The sequence below is a fragment of the Typopeltis vanoorti genome, chromosome 5 (genome assembly GCF_054136105.1).
Source record: "Typopeltis vanoorti isolate ZY-2024b chromosome 5, IOZ_Tvanoo_1.0, whole genome shotgun sequence".
Lineage (NCBI taxonomy): Eukaryota > Metazoa > Arthropoda > Arachnida > Uropygi > Thelyphonidae > Typopeltis > Typopeltis vanoorti.
In genome coordinates this window covers 168,743,587-168,766,416 of record NC_143553.1, presented here as the reverse complement: position 1 = coordinate 168,766,416, position 22,830 = coordinate 168,743,587, and the positions used below count along the sequence as shown (strand labels likewise).

Here is a 22,830-nt window from a genome sequence, read left to right as displayed (position 1 = left end):
AAAAAAATAATTTACATGAGTTTATTCTGGTATTATAATTTATTTGATATGCCTGCTCATGGTATATCCTTATTGAAATATTTATGTTGTCTGTCACTTGCACTATTGTGCTATGTTTATTGAAGTGAATTGTTTATACATTTTGTAATTCAGATAAGCTTATTCTTTTGTGTTATTTATATGCATGAAGTTCTGAAAATTTTTATGAAATGTTTTTGTCTCTTGCTTACTAGAATGTTTTGTAGGACCAGAGGTACAAGTTAGTGTCCAACTTCCCAATTCTAAAGTTGGCCTATCTCACTCCAACTGAAACTACCTCTTTTTTTTCAATGCTATGAGAGGATCATATAACCAGGTTATGTCTCAAGTGGCATATTTAACTATGTTGTACCATCATAATGGATTATGTAGTCAATATAGAATATAATTTGGCCATTAATTCTCAAATTGCCAGGCTACCCTCATTTGTTCAGTATGCAATACTTAATGAGATGCACCATGAAAAGTCTCAGTCTATTCTTTACATTTCTTGGGGCTAGGAAGTTTCATATTCTTTATCTAGCTTCAACGCCGAAGTAATGGTGCTGAAACTACTTATGGCATATAAGTGTTAAATAAATGCCTCCCTGCCTCAGGAATTCAGTTAGTAAAAGCCACAGCTTGTTTGACACAAACTAAGTTCAAATTTGACATAAGACCATGATATTTGTAAAAACCTGCTTTAGAAAAAAAACAAACTTCTAAGTTCATGAGGTTTATTTTTAATAACAAACATTTATTTATATATATAGTACTATGATAAATATCCCATCTTCATGTTAGACCACTTGGTTTGTCACAGACAAGTAACCTGGCATCTCAGAAACCTGATTAATGCTTAATATGGCAGTTAACTCCATCTACAGTCTGCTATATTTGTAAACTACACATATTTTGCCCAATCTGATGTTTTATAATTATCTGAGACCTCCTGAGAGCAAGACTCATTGAGGGAGGCAATATCACCTTCATCAGCTGCCACTCTCTTCAACTCATTCACACAAGATGCACTCACCACTTTAAAACAAACTGTTTCATCCACTGCTCTGTTAAAACTTTTCACAACTGCTTTATTCCCCTGGAACCAAGGAGACCAAATCTGCACTGATTTGGTTTCTAGGGGCAGTCTTATCAAGGCCTTCTAAAGAGGCAAAATGATTTCTTTATCCTTGCATGTCAAGGTTCACTTCAATATTGCAATTATCCTCTGAGTCAAATTTGCAATTTTTGGTATTTGATCTCTGAACTTAAATTTCCTATCCATTATGCCAAGATCCCGAGCCTTATCAGTTTCTTGTAGCATCCTGATTAACCCTGCTAATATAATATGCCATTAGAAATCTCATCATGTCCCGGTGCATAACTTTGTACTTACTAACGTTGAACTGACGGCCATTTTCATTGCCAAAATTTCTAGTCAATTCAGATCATTCTGTAAGGGTTGGATATTAGTAACATTCCTGATTGCCCTTACTATTTTTGTATCATCAGCAAACAATTGAATATCTGGGAAGGATCTAACAATGTCATTAATGTATAGATTGAAAAACAATGGTCGAAAGACTGATTCTTGGGGTTAACGCCAAGTTAACCCCAAAATCAATAAGGTAATGCCACCGTGGTTACTTTTAATCTGGCAGATTCAGATCCATCGTATACTACTTTCTGATACCTGTCTATAAGCCATCCACTTATCTAAGGGTTTATATTCAAAACCCATGTTCTTACCAACTTTTCTAAAATCTTCACCACCACTCCAAAGTCCTAGGTTCAATGATGTGAGTAGCTTAAGGATCTTCCTCAGCCATTGCCAAGTTAGCCAGTCTTGGGTGTGGACAGCAGGGTTTTCCCCCCCAGTTTATCTGGGATTTTTCATCCCATAAGCAGGCAAACCAGCCCCGTGAACACACACAGATACAGTCAGGAATACGTAAGACAATCCTTCCAACCATAGATCTGAATTGTCAGCTATGCCAGTCCCGAGCCCAGATAAAAATACAGGGGATCGAGGTGAACCATACCTCCCTGTAAAAGGGGCTCACGGCCGTTCAATCACCATACGAAATGAAAATGAACCACTCAATGCAACAGCTCTTCAACCTCATTCTCATGCACCTATACTCTTCATCCAATGTAGTAGTAACACTGTGCACCATAGCTGAAATATCTTAGCAAAGTGAGCACTTAATTCAACAATCTCATCAGCTTCTGACAAGAGACCATTTGTGTTCAGTACAGTTATTCCACCAGATTCATTCTTTCTTTTACTTGCAGCATAATGATTAAAATTCTTTTGGATTGCCTTTAGCCTACACAGCCAATTACTTTTCATACTCCAGTTTAGCTTTCCATATAACGCTCTACTTTTCTGGCTGCACTTTATATATTTTATAACTAATCTCACTCTTGTGATATTCTTTCCTCATCATGTTCACTTGTGGATCTCTTGCTTAATAAGGTTCCACATCGATTTCAGTCCCACACTATTTGTTCTTCGAACTCTAGGGATGCATATAGACACTGTCTCATTTAAGCACTTCTTTCAAAAATTTCCATGCATTGCTGATCTCTTTCCCATTCAGTAACTGATACCATGGAAACAAACATAGTATTCCAAGTTGGTCATAATTTCTAGCTTACTCCAGCTGACTTTCTGGTTTTCAAGTTTCTGATGGCTTTTTTACCTCAAATGCTGATGTGTACCCTTCTTCACATTTCTCTTGAAAATATTCTAGTACGGTTCTGTCACTACTTTCATTTCACAGTCCTACAAAGTACTTCCTCCAAAAATCAAGGATATCCATATCTTCAGTTTTTCATGTCACCTTTATCATCTTTGATTTCTTTTACAGTACTCTTTCATCCATTTGACCTTTTCAATACCTTCTCAAACATTTTGCCACCTTCTTGATATTTATTTTCTATATTCCTACTGAACTCTTCTCATGACTTTTGTTTAGCTACTTTTACACCTGGCTCATCATCGTCAAATTCCTGATGAAAAATTTACATCATTACTAACTTCCTATCTACAATTTCCCTCCAAATCAGTGTTATTTGCCAAGACTCCAACATTATCAGATCTTATATTTCTATCATCTAAGGCACTTTGTACTGTATCAATCCAGCTATATCTTGGTCTTCCTCTGGGTCGTTTTCCTGCCAACCTGGCAGAGATCACTTATTTTGCTAATCTTTCTTCGCCCAATCTATTTACGTGACCATACCACCTGAGATTAGCACTACTCATGCATTCCTAGATACTGACAACATCAAGTTCTTTCCAAATATTCTCGTTTTTAATATGATATTGCCATTGATGCCATCTGTTTACGCCTCTAATCTTTCTCAGGACTCTCATATCTGCAGTCTCAAGTCTTTGGTCAAGTGTTTCACTACTGACGCAGATCTCAGATCCATAAGTTAAAATAGGTTTGAACACTGTCTTGTATACAGCAAATTTAGTGTTCCGACTAATTTCTCTCTTAATCCATATGAATTTATTCAACTGTCTACCATACCAGCTTCGTTGATTCTGTTGTCTATTTCCATATTTAATTTACAATCTTCACTAAAATTCGTGCCTAAGTAGCTGAAATGTTTTACTTGGTCCACAGGTTTTCCATTCACAACACAGTTGACATTTTCAATGATTCTGCTTATTTTCATTGTCTTTGTCTTTTTATTGACCTTCATACCATATATATTACAACAGTTATTCAATTTAGTCAGGGAATCTTGCAGATTTATAGGGGATTTATTTAGAATTATAACATCATCCATAAAGCAAAGAGCTGACATTAATATCTCTAATTTTTATATCATGATTAATACCACTTTCCTTCATAATGAGATCCATACAGATAATGAATAACAGAGGGGATAATGTACATCCTGTCACACCAGATTTAACATTAAACCATCTTCCTGTACTTCCTTCAATTCTAACTGCTGACTTACAACTCAAAGACTAAGAATTGCTCGATATAATGCCCCATTGACACCATATAACTGTAGCATACTGAATAACTTCTCTCTTGCCACCTTGTCATATGCCTTTTCCAGATCGATAAAACTTAAATATAGAGCTTTGTTATATTCCCACGATTTCTCAACTATATGTCGTAAAGTGAAGATCTGATCCTGACAGCCTCTATTTGGCCTGAATCCAGCTTGTTCTTCACCAAGTTTTTCTTCCACAATTCTTCTCACCCATTTCTTAAGTATACTTGCATATATCTTGCCAGGAATACAGGAATCAGTAGGGAAATACCTCTGTAATTCTCACATTCAATTTTATTTCCCTTTTTATACATGGGTACTATGAGAGCTCTACTCCAATCATCAGGAATTTGTCCCTCTGTCCAGGCTTTCTTAACTATGCAGTGCAGCCACTGTAAGACTTTTATACCACCATACTTCAGCATTTCTGGTCGAATATCATTTACTCCTGCTGCCTTTCCACATTTCAAGCCTTTAATGGCTTTTTCCACTTCAAATATGGATATGCATTCCTGACTGTATGCCTATTGAGTGTATTTTACCACTGTGCTATTACTGCTTGTTTCATTTAGCAATTTTTCAAAGTAATTACTCCATACTTCAAGGATCCTTTCTCCAGTTTTCATGTCCCCTTTATCATCTCTAACTCCTTTTACAGCACTCTTTCCTTCATTTCTAAGCTTCTTCAACAACCTCCAGAATATCTTACCACCTTCTTGATATTTATTTTCTATGTTCTTGTCAAAGTCTTCCCATGACTTTTGTTTAGCTAGTTTTACACAGTGTTTAACTTTCTTACATTTGTCTCTGTTATACTTCTAAATAAATCCGCTATAAGTCTGCAAGATTCTCTGACTAAATTGAATAGCTGTTGTAATAGATATGGTATGAAGGTCACCAATAAAAAGACAAAGACAACGAAAATAGGCAGAATCATTGAAAATGTCAACTGTGTTGTGAATGGAGAACCTGTGGAACAAGTAAAACATTTCAGCTACTTAGGCACGATTTTTAGTGAAGATGGTAAATTAAATATGGAAACAGACAACAGAATCAACAAAGCTTTTATGGTAGGAAGTCAATTGAATAAATTCATATGGAATAAGAGAGAAATTAGTCGGAACACTAAATTGGCTGTATACAAGACAGTGTTCAAACCAGTTTTAACTTATGGATCTGAGAGCTGGGTCAGAAGTAAAACACTTGACCAAAGACTAGAGACCGCAGATATGAGAGTCCTGAGAAAGATTAGAGGCGTGAACAGATGGCATCAATGGCAATATCATATTAAGAATGAGGATATTAGGAAAGAACTTGACATTGTCAGCATCCAGGAATGCGTTAGCAGAGCTAATCTCAGGTGGTATGGTCATTTAAATAGAATGGGAGAGGAAAGATTAGCAAAACAAGTGTTCTCTGCCAGGTTAGCAGGAAAACGACCCAGAGGAAGACCAAGATATAGGTGGATCAATACGGTACAAAGTGCCTTAGACGATAGAAATATAAGATCTGATAATGTTGGAGTCTTGACAAGTGACAGACTGATTTGGAGGAAAATTGTAGATAGGAAGTTAGTAATGATGTAATTTTTTCATGTAGTACTGTCATATCCTGTACACCCCTTGAGGGTACATGGCAGGAATTTGATGATGATGATCTTCTCTCCATATGAACTCGTGCATATCTTTATGTTGGAACATGGTGTTAGTAATAACTAGTCATGTCCTGAACAGAAGTTCAGCAAAGTTACCATTATTATTAGCTTTGCCCTTTTCTCCATGTTTTCCCAAAACATTCCTATATGCCTGATGGGATTCATTTCCTATGTTGCTGTTCAGATATCCAACGAGGACCATTTTTTCCATTTTCTTTGTCAGCTGACTGTTCTAATGACTCATAAAATTCTTCCATTTCCTTAGAAGAACTTTCTATGGAGCCATGAGCACAAATAAGTTTTATCGTCCATTTCCTCATTTTAAAGTCTGCTCACATAACTACTTCAAACTGCATTCCAATCAAGAAGTTTATCTTCATGTTTGATGTTGAATGCTATCGCTATGCCTTCCTTTCCTTGATCATTACTGCCTGAATACAACATCCTATACTTTATTACTTAGTAAGATATCACATGTTTTTTTTTCCCCCATCTTCTTTTGTCTTAGTAATGCCAAATATGTCCACATGGTACTTATCCAATTCTTCTGCAAGTTCAATTTCCTTTCCCATTAATACTCCTTATATTGATGGTTCCTACTTTTGTTCTTCTGACGTCAGGTTTATTCTTCTTCTAGATGCAGAGTTGGAGCTTGTAAACATTTAAATATTACATTTAAATAAATCAACTGCATCAGTGTATTCAGCACAACAAATCTATGAACATAGAAAAGCTTAATTTAGAATAATAATGTATTATTAAATGAGTACCTTCAGCAATGCTAAAGAGGAGATGTACACTTGTTCTGCTGTATCAACCACTGGACCATCACTAGGAGGTGGCGCCTATAATAAATTTACTCAGTAGGTTAATACCAGCAAAACCATATAAAAGAAAAATCAAAAATACAACACAACATATTTGGGACAAAATATTAAATAGCAATAAATAAACAAACAACTGCTTTGTTATCTATTACACCAAATTAGAATAACAGTTCTAAAATGTGAAACTAATATGATTATTTACAAAAATATCATACATACTGTATAATGAAATCATTGGAAGTAATCACATAAGCCAATTCATAATTTAATAAATAATGAATTGCTATACAGGTGCACAACCCAAAGAACAAATGATCATTTGTTCTTTGGATGTCACCATAGCTAATCTAACAAGGGTAACATTGCAAAAATAATGAGAAGTAATTACAACAAATAGAAGGAAAGTTATACTATTCACCACAGCAGCAGCATCATACAAGAGGGATTAACAATGAGACTGAGAAATACACTAAACTGGAATGAACCTAAAGAACAAGTTAGTTTTATACTGACTGAATCAAAAGTGGACAGATTTGCTTTAAAATAATTTCAGAAAGAAGATGTTATTTTATATTAAGATTAAAGGGCATTACAAAAGTACCTGAAAAAAATTAGCTATTAAAAATAAATTAATTCAAGCCAAATAGAGGTTATCAAGATCATATTTTCACTTTATGACAAATAGATGGGAAACCATGGGAATATAACAGGATTTGTGTGCAAGTTTTTGTAGATCTGAAAAGGCATATGACAAAGTTGTCGAGAGAAAAGTTTTTCAAAATGCTATACCATATTTTTTGCCTTATAAGATGCACCATTGTATTGGATGCATCAAATTTTTCATGTAAATATTATCTTTATAAAATTCTATTCTTTTTATACTACTCTTATACTATTCACCACTACTCTGTGGTAAATAGTATAACTTTTCTTATTTTCCTTCTATTTGTTTTAATTACTTCCCATTATTTTTTAATGCTACCCTTGTTTTAAATTTCAATTCATGTATTATCTGTTTATTAGATAAAAACAATTATTCTTAAAAAAAAAACCACCAATCATTAAAAAATCTAACATAATAATATATATACATATATACTAGGAGGATTCACCCCCCCCCGATGCTGGCGGTGCACAACCCCCCCCCCCCCCCAAGTTCCAGGCTGGTGAGCCGGTAAGACAAAAAACGTGGCATAAAAACGTTTCAAATTTTGGCTTATCTTTTTTATATATATAGAGTAGATATAATAATTAAACAAAATAATTTTTATAAATTTCATTAATCTTCTTTTCAAATCTTTATCTTCATCTTTACTCTTTTCTGAACTTATCAGAAATCAAGTCATGACTTGAAATAAGTTATCCTCTGTACCGTCAAAAGAATTACTAATGCCATACTTCTGAAAAGATTTTATAATTTCTAGTTTCACTTTATTCCATGAACTCTTTACACATTTGCACACCTGCGAAATTATGGCCTTCTTTCTCCTACCTGTAAATGTTTCCTAAAAATTTAGAGATTGCATCCAATTGACCCATTTTTTCCTCATAAATCGTTTAAATGGTTTGTTTATTGATACATCTAAAAGTTGAATTCTAGTGTGTAGAATCCTGTGCTATTGGCAATACCTCATCACATAAAAAAACTCAGCCCATTTTAAGTCCAGTATACAAAACCTTACATTCCACCACACTGACTTAATGGTCAGTTTCGATGTCTCCCTCTTTATTCACAAAGCCCCACTTAAAGACAACTTGGCACATATCCAAGCAGAATTTCCTCCCAATGGTACAGCAATGGGCTCACCTCTTTCTCCCCCTTTTTTCATGAAGGCATTTAAAAATAATGCCCTAAATTCTTCCTCCCTCTTAAACTCACCATTCAGCTACACTATGCAGACAATGTGTTTGTAATTTGGCCAAATGGCAGGAGCACCTTGGACTTTCCTTTCCCCATTTGAACAAACAACATCCAAAGATTCTACAGAAAACCCACACACAGGTAGATACATCCATCAACAGTCACATTACCCTTCCCCAAACAATTTGGGACTATAAAAACCTTAGTCCACCAGGCAAAATTAATTTGCTCAAATAATAATGCACTCAACACAGAACTCACCCACATAAAAAACACTTTTTTGGCCAATGGCTACACCTCCCACCAAATACAAAGAATTTTAACAGCACCTACCCACACTGACCATCCCCACCCCTTCCAAACATAATTTACAGAAAATCTATCACCATTCTGTATATTAGTGGCATTTCAGAAAAGGTGGCCATGATATTAAAAAAGCACAATCTTGTGACTACCTATAAACTACACAAAAAAGCTATCAGCCCTTATCGGTTCCCTAAATACCAGCTACTACCTCTGGAGTTGACTAGGTACCCTGCAGCTGCAACCCTTTCTTACTATGAACTAACAGGTAGGACAGCCAACATCCGTATATCAGAGCACCAAGATTACATTTGATTCCACCAATACGGCCACTCTGGATTAGCAGACCATGACCTGGATACCTCGCACAGGATCCATTGGAAAAAAGTCATCTTACTCCACCAAAGCAAATTAAAATTCGAGAGGCTTTTCCTCTCAAAAGATCAGCTGCAGCTCACTAACTATCCCAACCTAAACAAATATGACTGTATCAGACCCCCCCACACCATATGGGAAACCCTCATCCACAGACAGAAATGATGAAGAACACCTAACCGAAGCCAATAGGCGCTGCAATTGTAGATCTTAAAGTCTCCTTGTTTCTCTCTGGTTTTTTTCATCTGTGTTACTGAAGTGTGCCTGTGTGCAAGTGTCAATACAAGTGTATTAATCCCTTTTGATGCCAATTTGACTTCAGTGAAATATAGGACAATAAGTAAATAATTTTATTTATTAACAAATACGTCATTAATTTCTTTAAATGATATGTCACAGATCCCTGTTTGGCTGCTACTATTCAATTTATACATCAACCAAAGTGTAAAGTTATGTACACTGGGATAAAACTACAGGATGTGTATTACATAGAACTGCACTGTGAGATATTGATGAGGCAAGGGATTTAGGGGGCAATGGCAGACAGTTGAAATTCAGAGGACATAATGCAAAAGTGGACAAAATTTTGCAAATGATCACTTGGATGTTAGTTAATAAACCCACTAAGAAGCAGGGATAAGATAAGGAGGTTATCCCTTTTTTTAAGATTTTCATATGATTGGACTATTGTGCATAAATCTGAATGCTGGGTTTCTTATGTGGAAGTGACAGAGAAAATTCAGAGGCAGGTGACAAAAACGAGTGACTGGTTTGCAGTGTCTTCTTTGTAAACAGACTGAAGGTTTATGGATTACAAAGTTTAGCTAATAGGTGGAAATGAGGGGATATAATAGAAACATAAGTTACTAAAGGGATTTTTATGAAGCAGAGTAGATGCTAAAGAATTCTTTCAATAGATGACTGGATGAGAGCCCTGAAAGTTATAAGTTTGGACAGGACTAGATTTTTTTTTTTTTTGCACGAAGAATAGTTAATGAGTGGAACTAGTTGCCAAAAAGCAGTTGTGAATGCTTTGTCTGAACAACTTGAAGAAGGCAAGTCAATGTGTTAAGAATAACTAGTGCCCTTTTTTTTTAAAAGATAAGTCTTTCACCTCCACAGACACATACCTATATAATAATAAATTATCTACAAATTAACTAGCTACTATTCAACTCTTAATTTTAATAAGCATTATGAGTAAACATTAACACAATGCAATAATCATGTGAATTCAATTTATTATTCCAAAGGGTTGAAAAAAGAAGATTAGCATTTAATTTCATGTAATAATTACCTGACCAAGTCCAGTAATTCCTCCGCCTAACCTTAACAGTCTATCCATTATGTTGCTCAACTAAAAAAAGAAAAAATATATAAAAAAATATGACAAATATAATTAGCTAAATTATAATTTTAATGAATGATCTATGATATAGGAGCAATACATTTAAGAAAATGGTACAGCCTTACCACAACAGATGATACTAAAAGAAGCAATATCAAGCTGTGTAACCAAGGTGATGAGGATATGTCAGGTAGGCATTAGATGGATGAGTGGTATCACTAAGAAGATGAAAAATATGGATGGTATACAGTATTACCCTGCTTTATGACGATCCACAAAAACTTCACTGTGGGTTAGCTAATATCTAATCCACAGTAAATAAAAATAATCTGGCAGCAATGAGAATTGATAAGGATTAAGGAATGGTTAAATAATAAGAAAGTAATGTATGGTATGAGAGAGAGGTCTGTGGAAATTAGCACTAGAACCCTCCTTATTTAGGATCATTATTATAAAGTTAACAAATATGCAGATAATAAACAGATTATAGGAATTACCAATTGTATTAAGGTTTGGCATCAACAGGACAGATAAACAGAAACCAAATTAAATGAGAAAAGCATACATAACAATTAAAGAAGAAAATTAAATACAGTTAGAAAAATTAAGATGCGGGCATAACTAAAGTTAATAAATACAGAGATTTGAAACAGAAGAATGATTAATGAGAAAATCCCATTATATTCTAGATCTTACTATATATATTATAGATATTCAAGGTCAAATAAAGGCTAAAATCTATTGAGAAAAGTAATTTACTGGTTCTCTCTCTAAAAATGTAAGATATCAATGCTGATTTTCTTCTGACTACTCTATCAACAGAAAAAAGATTTTTCGCTGAGAAAAGGCAGAGTGGTTTGCCACTTTTCAGTTATGTTCTACCACATATAGTGTTTGAGATCATCCTTTTATGAGGAAGCACCATCACCATGAAGGTAAAAAACAATTAATTTGCGTCATCCTAACTGTTGATAAACTGGGAGCTAATTTCTACTTTATTTTTCCACTCCCCACCTTCTAATTTTGGAGATGAGGAACAATATCATCATTCCTTAGCCTTCTTTTGGCAAGTTAGTCATAAGTTAGGGTAACACAACAACCTTGATCTAGTCCTGGCTGTAGAGCTGTCTGACTGTAATTATGACCAAAACAAAATTATGAAACCAGCATACATTAGTAGCAAGTTTGTTTACATGGTTCAAAAGTAAATTATAGTAAACAAGAAATTATACATAATGTATACATCCAGATTATATGTTACATTAACATAGATAAGAATTCAGCAATAGGGACAGATGGGATTTAAGCAACCAGTCAGGCACTTAACATATTTGTATAATTGGAATCTTGGCCCAGGAAATAGAAATGGAAAGAATGTAGCATAGTCCCATCAGTTTTTGCACCACCCTGGTGCAAACACTGATGTCTAACTACTGACCACTGGAGTATGGGTGAAACCAGCATACATTAGTATGCTGGTTTCACCACTAGTGAAGATTTCAGAGAAGTTTACAAGAACTCGCATACAGAAATGGGCTGATAGGCAGGCTATACTTTGCAAAGAACAGGGATTTACTAGAAGCTGTTACAAGAGACTCTGTAGCTCGGCTCACACAAGCCCTTTGGTTGGAATGACCAAGATTTGAATCTATATTATAAGGAACTTTATTAGAGGTTTTCAATCAAATGGTAAGTTAGGAGGTCTCATAAAGGGATGAGTTTTTTCTCCTCCTGAAAACTGGTTTTTCATCCCTCAAAATAAGCAAACCAGCACTGCAAACACACATCTACAGACATAGGATACTAACTGCGAGATGGAAGAGATTAGAACCTCACCATCTTATCTTTCTACTGAACATCATGAATCTCAGGTAGAGATCTGTAACAGTCAACCTTCTGGATGGAGATGACACTTTACAGGACAGAGGTTATGTTTGAGCAATCTGCTCATATTTTATAATGTTACATGGAGTTGGATAAAGGGAATGGACACAGTATGGTACTGTCAGATTTTGCTAAAGCATTTGATAGGTTACCACACATGAAAGGCTGTTTGTATAATTTGTAAGATACAGGATTAGAATAAACTGGTGATTTGGATAAACAGGTGGCTAATACAGAGGTATGAGAAAGTCCCATATGGGGAGGGGTCTGCAATTTAAAGTGACCAGTAAGGTACCGGAGATCAGTCTTTGGACCACTGTTCTTTCAATCTATGGAGTTGTCATTTGTTGATGATGCAAAGATAGGCAGGGCAATCAGGGATGCTATTGACATACAGCACTGAAAGCAAATATTAATGGCTGTCATTTAAATGCTAGTACAGTAATTAATTTTGGTGCAATGAGATTTCCAATAGCATATTATACTGGTGCGATTAAACTAGTAAACTTAATGAGAATATGGGTTTTGGAGTTGAGGAGGACAGGATGTTGAGGTTCAAAGATCCCACAGCAAATACAATTCTGAGGATAATCACAATGCTGAAATGATCACTAACATAAGAATAAAGAAGTTATTTTGCCTCTTTACAAGGCTCCAATATAACTACACACCTGGCTACTACGCATAGATATGGTCTCCTGAGTTTCAAGGGGATGAAGATGTGGAAGGCGCAAAGAAGAGTTACAAAGATAGTATTGGGATTATGGAATGTAAATTATGAAGACAGACTTAGAGTATATAAATTGCAAATATTGCTAAACAAGAGAAAGGGGAGTGGTATAGACTCCCTTGAAATCTGATAATATTCTTGTTTTAATCCTTTACTCATGTACGAATAAATTGTGTTTTTGTGTGTGTGTGAAAGCATACAAACTTAGGTAAAAGAATAAAATGAGACTATAATTTCCTGTCTAGTATAATTTACTAAGCATATTATGTCTTAATTGTTAATCTGGTATGGATGCTTAGACAATGATTATCACTCATAATGTTTAATTGAGAAAACACATCTAAAGATAATTAGATTACTTAAAGCAATATTTGTTTGTGTGTTCTCCAGCATCCTAAAAAAATATAACATACAGATTTCCTTCAGGCCATACCAAAAATTAGCTACCCTTACCTGCTCACCAAAATATCCTCTCCATCATCTAGATAAGTGTCTCTCGAACTTTCCTGGTTGCAGCCCACTAGCCCCCAGCACATCCTTTACTGATAGGTTATATTTTACCACCAGATGTGAGCCCTTATATGCTACATCTAAGTGCAAATTTATGAAGCAATTGGCAAAGCATACAAGCAACCTTATTTTTTCTGTGAAAAATTAAGTTGGAGGAAAATCAGAATAGGAACGAGGCATATTGCGAGTTATAATAAAAAGCGAGACATGAAGTATTTAATTGCTTATTCAAGGGATTAAGTTTGTATAAAAAGTGCAAAATAAATTAAATATAAAGTAAGACCATGGTTAATGCTGCCTCACTAAATACCGTTTCATTATAACTCTTGCAAAAATGCACAGTAAAACAGTAATCCTCTGAACTCAACTCACTATATGATCTTCAAAGCCCAGACAAGACATAATTCAATGACTTCTCCACCTTCAAGTTATAATACTGAACATACTGACTCGATCAGTAATTTGGTGTGCTTGGTATGAAATGGACAAAATATGGAAGAGCCAAACCATAAAGATGCAAACTAAACTGTGCATTATAGAAATCTGTATCTTCAGCAGCATGCCCTATGGATGTGAGGCCTGGGCACTCCTGAGAGAATCTGAGAAGAGGATATCAGCATTTGAAAGGAAGTGCTATAGAAAGATCTTGAGAATAAGCTGGATCCAGAAAGTGAACAATGAAGAAATCTACAGACAAATAAAACCAAAACCTGATCCAGAAAATAATCAAAAGGAAACTACGTCTCATTGACTATGTAGAATGAACGACGAGAGGAAAATAAAAATGCTGCTGTTTGGGATGATTGAAGGAAAGAAAAAAAAAAGGAAGATGAAACAGAGAATGGGGGTGATGACATTGTCAAATGGTGTGGAAACTGTACACAAACTGAGTCATCTTGCACAAAATAGAATGCAACGGAAGAATCATATCAAGATGGCATCAGACCCATGGTTGTTGATGATGGTATGAAATGCATGCATTCAGTTATTATATACCCACAGAAGTGTTTGAATTGGTTAAAAAATAATTTAATTTTTGAACTATAATGCTTAGAAAAACGCCGAATATGAAAAATCAAAGATGCAAAGAAAAAGCATTTCCTTGGATATAAAATTGCAAGTTTTAAGGCAGTTAGAAGCAGGAGAACAAGTTATATGCTTAATCAAACTTAGCAATGTCTACTATAAGAGCAATCACAAAAATGTAGACTAAATAAGATCTAATATTCAGAAAACCTTATTGGTGAAAATGTTGAGGATCAAGATCTTCACCAACAAAGGTAACCCATTCAAGAAGCCACATTCTTGGAAAGGGAGTGGGGAAGCTTTGTATTTGGGTTTGTAATCAAACTCAACATAACATACTATTAATTCAATTAATAATTAAAAAGGGAAGAAATTTTTTTCACATGTTCAATGTTAGCTTATGAAGTAGTTGTAAAGGAGCAATTGATAAATGGGAAAGGTGAAAACACGAACATGGATAGAACAGTAGTTAACTTTTATTCAGTATTCCTAAATTCATTCATATAAAGAAGGAATTTCATTCCTTCTTTATATGAACTTATATACAAAACTGCCTTTGTATCTGAATTGCTGTTTCTCTAGTGAGACGTATGAAATGTAGATTACTACTTTTTAAATCCATCAAACCAGCATCTGTTGACTGGAAACATTTCCTTCTTGAACATGTGATCCAATAAGATCTAATATTCAGAAAACCTTATTGGTGAAAATGTTGAGGATCAAGATCTTCACCAACAAAGGTAACCCATTCAAGAAGCCACATTCTTGGAAAGGGAGTGGGGAAGCTTTGTATTTGGGTTTGTAATCAAACTCAACATAACATACTATTAATTCAATTAATAATTAAAAAGGGAAGAAATTTTTTTCACATGTTCAAGAAGGAAATGTTTCCAGTTAACAGATGCTGGTTTGATGGATTTAAAAAGTGTAGTAATCTACATTTCATACGTCTCACTAGAGAAACAGCAATTCAGATACAAAGGCAGTTTTGTATATAAGTTCATATAAAGAAGGAATGAAATTCCTTCTTTATATGAATGAATTTAGGAATACTGAATAAAAGTTAACTACTGTTCTATCCATGTTCGTGTTTTCACCTTTCCCATTTATCAATAGCTCCTTTACAACTACTTCATAAGCTAATGAGAGAAGCTCATTTATCAAGCATTTCTTCTCTTATGCAAAACTATGCTGTCAATTCATCCTTATACTAAGTATTCCAATAAACTATATTATAAAATATAATATAGCTTATTAAGCTATAACATAGTTTGATATGTACAATAAAATAAGTAATTTTAGTTAATACACACTAACAATGAACATAAATTAATTCTGAATGCATTGCTTGAGATTTCTGAAGAGTTCGATGCAGTACCATAATAAGGGTGAAGCAGGTAGGGCTTGTGCTCCAGTTGCAGAAATGTCTAGGTCAAGGATTGTCTGAGAGAGAGAGAACACACTAGAAATTAATTAACAATACATATTAACATATACAAAAAGTTAATTGTATAGAATCAGCTAAAAATACATGTTACTGTACTATTGTACCCACAAATTCTGCCAATTACATGAAGGTGAGACTTTCCCCCCACTGCTTTGAGTACTAATTGCCTTTATTGCTTCAATGTGAATGATAAACATTCAAGGTTCAAAAAATGACAACTCTCTCTGTTGCCAACCATAAGATATTAAAATATTTGAATACTATTGATGAACAATGCTCCATGTGACTCATCCTGAGTTAATATTGATGCGAAAGATATCCAGTGGGCTTTTCGTGAATTATTGTTATTAAAAGACACCTCCATGAGTGTCAGAGGTCTATTGCGGAAGGACACTTACATGATCTACCACATACTATGTAGTATGGCTTTTTTTATTTATTTATTTTTTGTTTTGTTTTGTGTGTGTTTGTGTTCTCTGGTCGATGTTCCTGTTCGAAATTATGCGAATCAAGTTCACGATAACAATTTCAGCGGAGTGCCTTCCTGCGACGAGTCCTTGGAGTTATCCAGTGGTAATAATAATAATGTCGTATACATTATCTGCATTCATTTTTGAAAATATTCGCCAACAGTTCCGGAAACAAGTGTTGTGAAAACTGACGATATGCACTAGCAAATAATATATATTATTCAATTTTATTGTTAATGTTCTTAGAAAAGAGGTAGGAAAATTGACAGTTTCCGGACTTGGAGCTCGAAGTCCTTATGAATTATTAAACTGTTTCTGAACAATGCAGCAACATACTCCTATTAATAACACTACCTGTCCAATAAATAACTGTTCAAAACTAGCATCTATAATACAGACAGAATATCTTAATTTACCTGAAGATCAGCTGAACGAATACACAGAAATACGCTTACAAATGACAATAAATACACAGTGCGCTCAATGAATCAGCATCCTTGTGCAATATATTTGTCCACCAGATGTCAGTAAAACGTACATTCCGCCCTCTGAATGTTTAGCACGAACATAATTGTCAATGAAATTATATTAAAAATCAAGAATAAAAAAATAGTTGACGATTAGAATAAAACGTATAAAATTCCAAGAGTTCATGGCAAAGTGTAAGGATATGGATTTTGGGGTGAAAAGATTACGCTTCAACTGTGAATGAATTTAAGGAGATGTATGACAGGTATTGTGTAAATAATGGTTAGTGTGTCAATGTCGGGTCTCCCGCGATGAGTCTTTGACTCCATGGAGACACCGTTATAATAATAATAATAATAATAATAATAATAATAATAATAATAATAATAATAATAATAATAACTGTTTACCTTATTGATGGAACTATACTCCAGGAAAGTGATGAAGCCAGAGATTTGGGATGTTAGTAGATAGGGAGCTAAAGTTTAGTGGGCATATTGCAAAAGTTGCTAAACCAGCCCATCGGATTACTTCTTTATTATCTGCAATAGCAGTAGCAGATAATAGGTTATTATCTTACCAGGGCTTTATAGAGCCTTGGTAAGAATCTATCTTGATTACTGTGCATAAATCTGGTCACCTGGGTTTCTTGGAGATGAGGAGATGGTGAGCATCCAGAGTGATTTAGATGGTGGAAGGTCTATAGAATAAACCTGAGGTATAATGACCTACTAATGCTGTTTTTTGTAGGTCACATGTGGTCACTTCATTGATTTTTAATTGCTGTAAATAGTTGGACAGCTTCTGTGAAGTTGCACCAAGTGCATCGATAACTATTGGAATGACTTTGGTGTGTATAAGCCACAGTCGGCCAACTTCGATTGCCAGATCTCGATATTTAGAAATTTTTTCAGTTCTTTGTTGTTGATGTTGTTATCACTGGGTACTGCAATATCGATCATCCAGACCTGTCCATGTTCGATAATTGTGATGTCAGGTATATTGTGTTCCAAATGCCGATCAGTGTGTATTCTAAAGTCCCAGAGAATTTTTGCTGTTTCGTTTTCCAATACAGTCTCTATTTTATGTTGCCACCAGTTATCAGAAGTAGGAAAGCCATATTTTTTGCATACATGCCAACGAACTATTTTCGCCACTTGATCATGGCGGTATTTATAGTCAGTTTGCCGCAGGCACTGATTAAATGTTCCACAGTCTCATCTTTCTGATCGCATAATCTGCATTTGCTGTTATTATTGATGTTGAAAATTTTTGCAATGATTGCATTAGTTTGTAATGCCTGTTCTTGAGCTGCTAGAATAAATCCTTCTGTTTCTTTTTTAATGTATCCGTGTTGAAGCCATTGCCATGTCTTGTTCACGTCAATTTTGTCCTCAGTATCTCGAAGAAATTGGCCATGAAAAGGTTTATTTTTCCAGCGCACATATCGGATATTTTGTTGTTCCTTTTTGTAATCGGATTTGTTTCCTGTTGCATTTAGAAGGCCTTCTTGTGTAATTGCCTGAAGCATTGGCTAAGAGCTATTGTCGATGTAATTTCTTAAACCAATTTCTTCTTCTTCCACAATGTGACTCACTTGCAGCAGACCCCGTTCACCTATTCTCCTCGGTAGGAACAACCGGTCAACATCACTTCGAGGATGTAATACATGATGCATAGTCTTTAGTTTTCTAGTTTTGCGGTCTAGTTTGTCCAGGTCTTCTTTTGTCCAATTTATTATGCCAGCTGTGTATCGGATCACTGGTGTAGCCCAAGAATTCATTGCTCTAATTGTGTTTAATCCATTTATTTTTGTTTTCATAATATTTCTAACTCTTTTGATGTATTCTGACGCTGCTTGTTGTTCAACTTTCGAGTGGAGAATATCATTGGCTTCTAATATTCCTAGGTATTTATAGTGTTCGTCAGTTGAAATTGCTTTTATATATTTCTCTTGATCAAAATTAAAATTTCTAGTGTCATTAATTTTTCCTCGTTTAATAGATAAAATTGCGCATTTATCTAAACCAAATTCTATTTTGATGTCCTGACTGAAAATACGAACTATGTTCAATAAAGATTCTATTTGCTGTGCCGATTTTCCATATAGCTTCAAGTCATCCATATACAACAGATGGGAAATTTTAATATTACATTTAGAAATTTCATATGCAAGTTTTGTTTTCTTCAGAATCATAGACAGAGGTATCAAAGATATGTTGAAGAGCAATGATGACAAGGATTCACCTTGGAAAATTCCACGTTTAATGCTGATATTTCCAAATCGTTCATTATTCACTATTAATGTTGTTTTCCATGATTTCATAGCAGTAGCCAGAAACGAGCATATGTTTTTGCTAATTCTAAATATTTTTAGTGATTTTAGAATCCAGGAGTGTGGGAGGGAATCGAATGCTTTCTTGTAATCTATCCATGCAATGTTTAAATTAGTTTTTCGTGTTTTTAAGTTTCTGAGAATCATTTTATTAATAAGGATCTGGTCTTTTGTTCCTCTAGATTTTTGAAAATTGCCTTTTTGTTCAACGGATAAATCTGATTATCCGATAAAAAAAATCAACTAATGCCTTTTATTCCCTAATAGGAAGTAGGCGAGGCCTTTATACCCTATCTAGCTTTTGGAGACTGAGTGGGCAGTTCAATCTCCACCGGTAGCCAATCAGAGATAGCTGGCCCATGTCTATCACTAATTACAGCAGACACCGATGAAGAGGCTGGCAAACAGTGCTGCCATCTCTTGGTGCCTAACCCTAACAAGATATGTTACTGTCTGAAATAATGCGGGTACTACGGTCGATTTTCTTGAGTTTACGGGACGAAAAACCCGAGTTTCCGGGAGGAAAAACCCGCTTGCCTGTGCCAGAGATCGACTAATTCGGGAACCGGTCGAAGATAGGCTTAGAAAAAGTTCCTCCAGTCAGCGACTAGACTAGAACCTAGGTCTATCTTCAAGCGGCCAAGCGCAGAGGACGCAAGCGCCACTTCCACTGAGCTACACAGATTATCCGATAAGTAACGATATATTATTATTATTATTATTATTTTGACACCTCCAGGGAGTCCAAAGACTCATCGAGGGAGAGTGTGCCGACAGCATCGAACGATTGTTCCCCTTCCAACTACTAACCGCGCTCAAACTTACTTAACTGAGCCATTAGTAGCGGAGGCTCTACCAATCGACCAACCTTCGCCGGCAATATGGAATGATTGCAGCGAGCAGCTTAAGCACAGTTGGTAGGCAGGTTATTGAACGATTGTTACTTGCGTCTGCATCCTTATCCTTTTCTTTCATGAAGAGAAAAGTGCGCCTAGATATCATCCAGTCTTCCACTGAGCCTAACTGCAACAAATAATTAAATTGTTCTGCCATTCGGTCATGTAGACTGGTTAGATGTTTTAACCCAAATCCATGTAGTTCGTCTTTGCTAGGTGCACTCCAGTTTTTTAATTTTCTAGCTTGAGAACTGACCTTGATTTCTTTAGCGATAATGACATTTTGAATTTGTTTTTGTTCCATTTCTAATTCTATTTCCTTAATCGATGAAGCATCTTTATTGTGTTCAATAGGATTATTCCAGATTGACTTCCAAAATTTCAGTGTTTCTTCTTTTCTGGTGAATGATGGTGTGCATTTGTATTTCTCGGGAGAGATTGGAAGAACTGACGTTGGTTCTGTCGATATTTCATATTTTGTACATATTGGTTTATGCTTGCTTCATATCTTTTAATTTTCTGTGCAGTGGCTGTAATTCTTTGTTTTAGCTCTTCAGTAACTTCAGCAATTGTTTTGTTGGCCACATTATATGTGCTAATCAGTTTGTTTTTGTTATTATTTTTCAACCGTCGTTCTTTAAAACTCTTTAAGTTGCTTAGATCAGCTCGAAACCTGTTAACCTTTCATTCTAACCGGATTTCCCATGGTGCAGATTGTTTCATCCCCGGCTTTTGCTCTTTCAGTTTGCAACCAAGCTTCAAAATGATACAGGCCATGCTGTATAGAAGCTGATTTGTTTCCTTTATACTTTGGTTATGATGGTTTCAATTACTGCATTTGCGTCTAAGAGGAGCTGGTTTAGATTAGATTGTAACTTTTAATGGTGGTAGTCTTATACGGTCATTTATGGAGTTCATATGTTTCAATATCCCTGACTTCATTTCACATTGCCCTTCTGTCAAAACATTCTGAAGTATGTCATCAGCTTGATGATTACTGAGTTGAATTCTAAAGTTTGATATAGCTACTTCCTGATGATTTTCTGTTACTGGACTTGTTGGTTTATTATGTACCTCTTGCAGCTCAAGTTCAGTAAACATTTTGTTACGGAAAATGAAATTCTTTTGGTCCGTAAGTCTTTGTTCTGTTATTGCAGATTCTGGAAACTTTTGTTTCCAAATTAAATGCATAAGCTTTCTGAAACCTCGTTTTTCTGGTGTTAATCTGTAAAAACATTTGATAACTTCTCTGTTTTCTTCTACAGTCCATTTTTTGTGTTTGCTTTCTTCCAGTCGCTTTCAGCTTCCTGCTCTGATTGCCCCGCAAGGAGAGCTGGGTCCTGTAGCCGACTTGTCGCTTGATGCTCAGTATCCCCAACATCTGAAGCAGTCTTTGATGACCCGGGAGTAGATGATTCGGTATGGATCTCTTCTTCCTTTTCACCACTAAGATTGGGGATGGAACACTGTTAGTCTGGCTCCTCAGTTGAGACCTGCCTGACAAGGGTGGCCCTGCTTGCAGCTATGCAACCGCCTGAATAGCTCTCAACATCACTGAAGCACGTAAGCCCCCACCGCCACGACAAGGCCGTGTTCCTTCGGGGGATAATAATAATAATAATAATTATTATTATTATTATTACTTTATTATTATTATTACATTATTAATAATAATAATAATATTTCTTCTTCTTCTTCTTATTATTATTATTATTATTCAGGGAGTCAAGGACTCATCGAGAGAGAGAGAGCTATAAATCACCCAAACCAGCTGTCATATCTTCCCTTAAATTCATTCGCATTTAATATATATGATTTGCATATAATATATATATATATATATATTATAAATAAAAAATATATATTCGCATATAATATATACTTAATATTTAATATTAATTTAATAATAGATGCATTCGCTACTCCTAAAGGCAAACTATTCACTCACTGACTGCTCTGTGAAAGAAAACCTAGCTCTTATCTCTTTCTTCACTGTAAACAAATTTAATTTCAGTGGATTATAGGATATTCTATTATATGATATACTGTATTATAGGATAGCTTCTGATGAAATATTTCATCAGACGCTATCCTATAATACCCATTCAAAAGCTTATAGACCTCTATTATATCATCCCTCTTTCTCATGTTAACCAGAGTCTGTGATACACATACTTACAATCTGTCCTCATAATATAAATCCCATAATGTGGAATTCCACATTATGGAATTTATTCCATATATTCCACGCATTTATTCCCCATAATTCCACATTATATGTGGAATGACCGTGCTGGCAAGTATGACAAGTTTAGGAGATTGCTTGGATCAGTGCCATGGCATGTACAACTGCAAGGGCTGGACGTCGATAGAGCATGGGAAGTGGTCAAGAAGCATTTACAGGAGGTTATGGCTGATTTTATACCTAGGGTCAGAATATTAAAACAAGTAGGGGTTAAATGGATGAATAACACCATTAAGCTTGAGCAGCAAAAAAAGAAACAACTATGAAGGGTATTTAAAGAAAGGGATGACCTGCAGGCACACGAAGGGTATTGTCGTGATGTTGTTTTCTTAATGTTGTGTTCTAATCCGCCATCTTGTTACAAGTCACTTTCACCTAAATAAACACAACTAATTGTAAATTGATCACTA

At 35.2% G+C, this 22,830-nt stretch overlaps 1 protein-coding gene across 1 annotated transcript in view; it reads right to left on the bottom strand.

Annotated features, from left to right (window-relative positions):
* Nucleotides 1-16,988, bottom strand: part of Rpn11 (regulatory particle non-ATPase 11) — a 106,904-nt gene extending 89,916 nt beyond the window's left edge. The window contains exons 1-3 of the mRNA XM_090392914.1: nucleotides 16,893-16,988; nucleotides 10,359-10,418; nucleotides 6,466-6,540 (exon numbers count right to left, since the gene is read on the bottom strand). Of these exons, the coding sequence (XP_090249040.1) occupies nucleotides 6,466-6,540; nucleotides 10,359-10,406 (123 nt within the window). The 5' untranslated portion in view covers nucleotides 10,407-10,418; nucleotides 16,893-16,988. The remainder of the gene's footprint in view (nucleotides 1-6,465; nucleotides 6,541-10,358; nucleotides 10,419-16,892) is intronic.
* Between the last annotated feature and the right edge of the window lie 5,842 nt (nucleotides 16,989-22,830).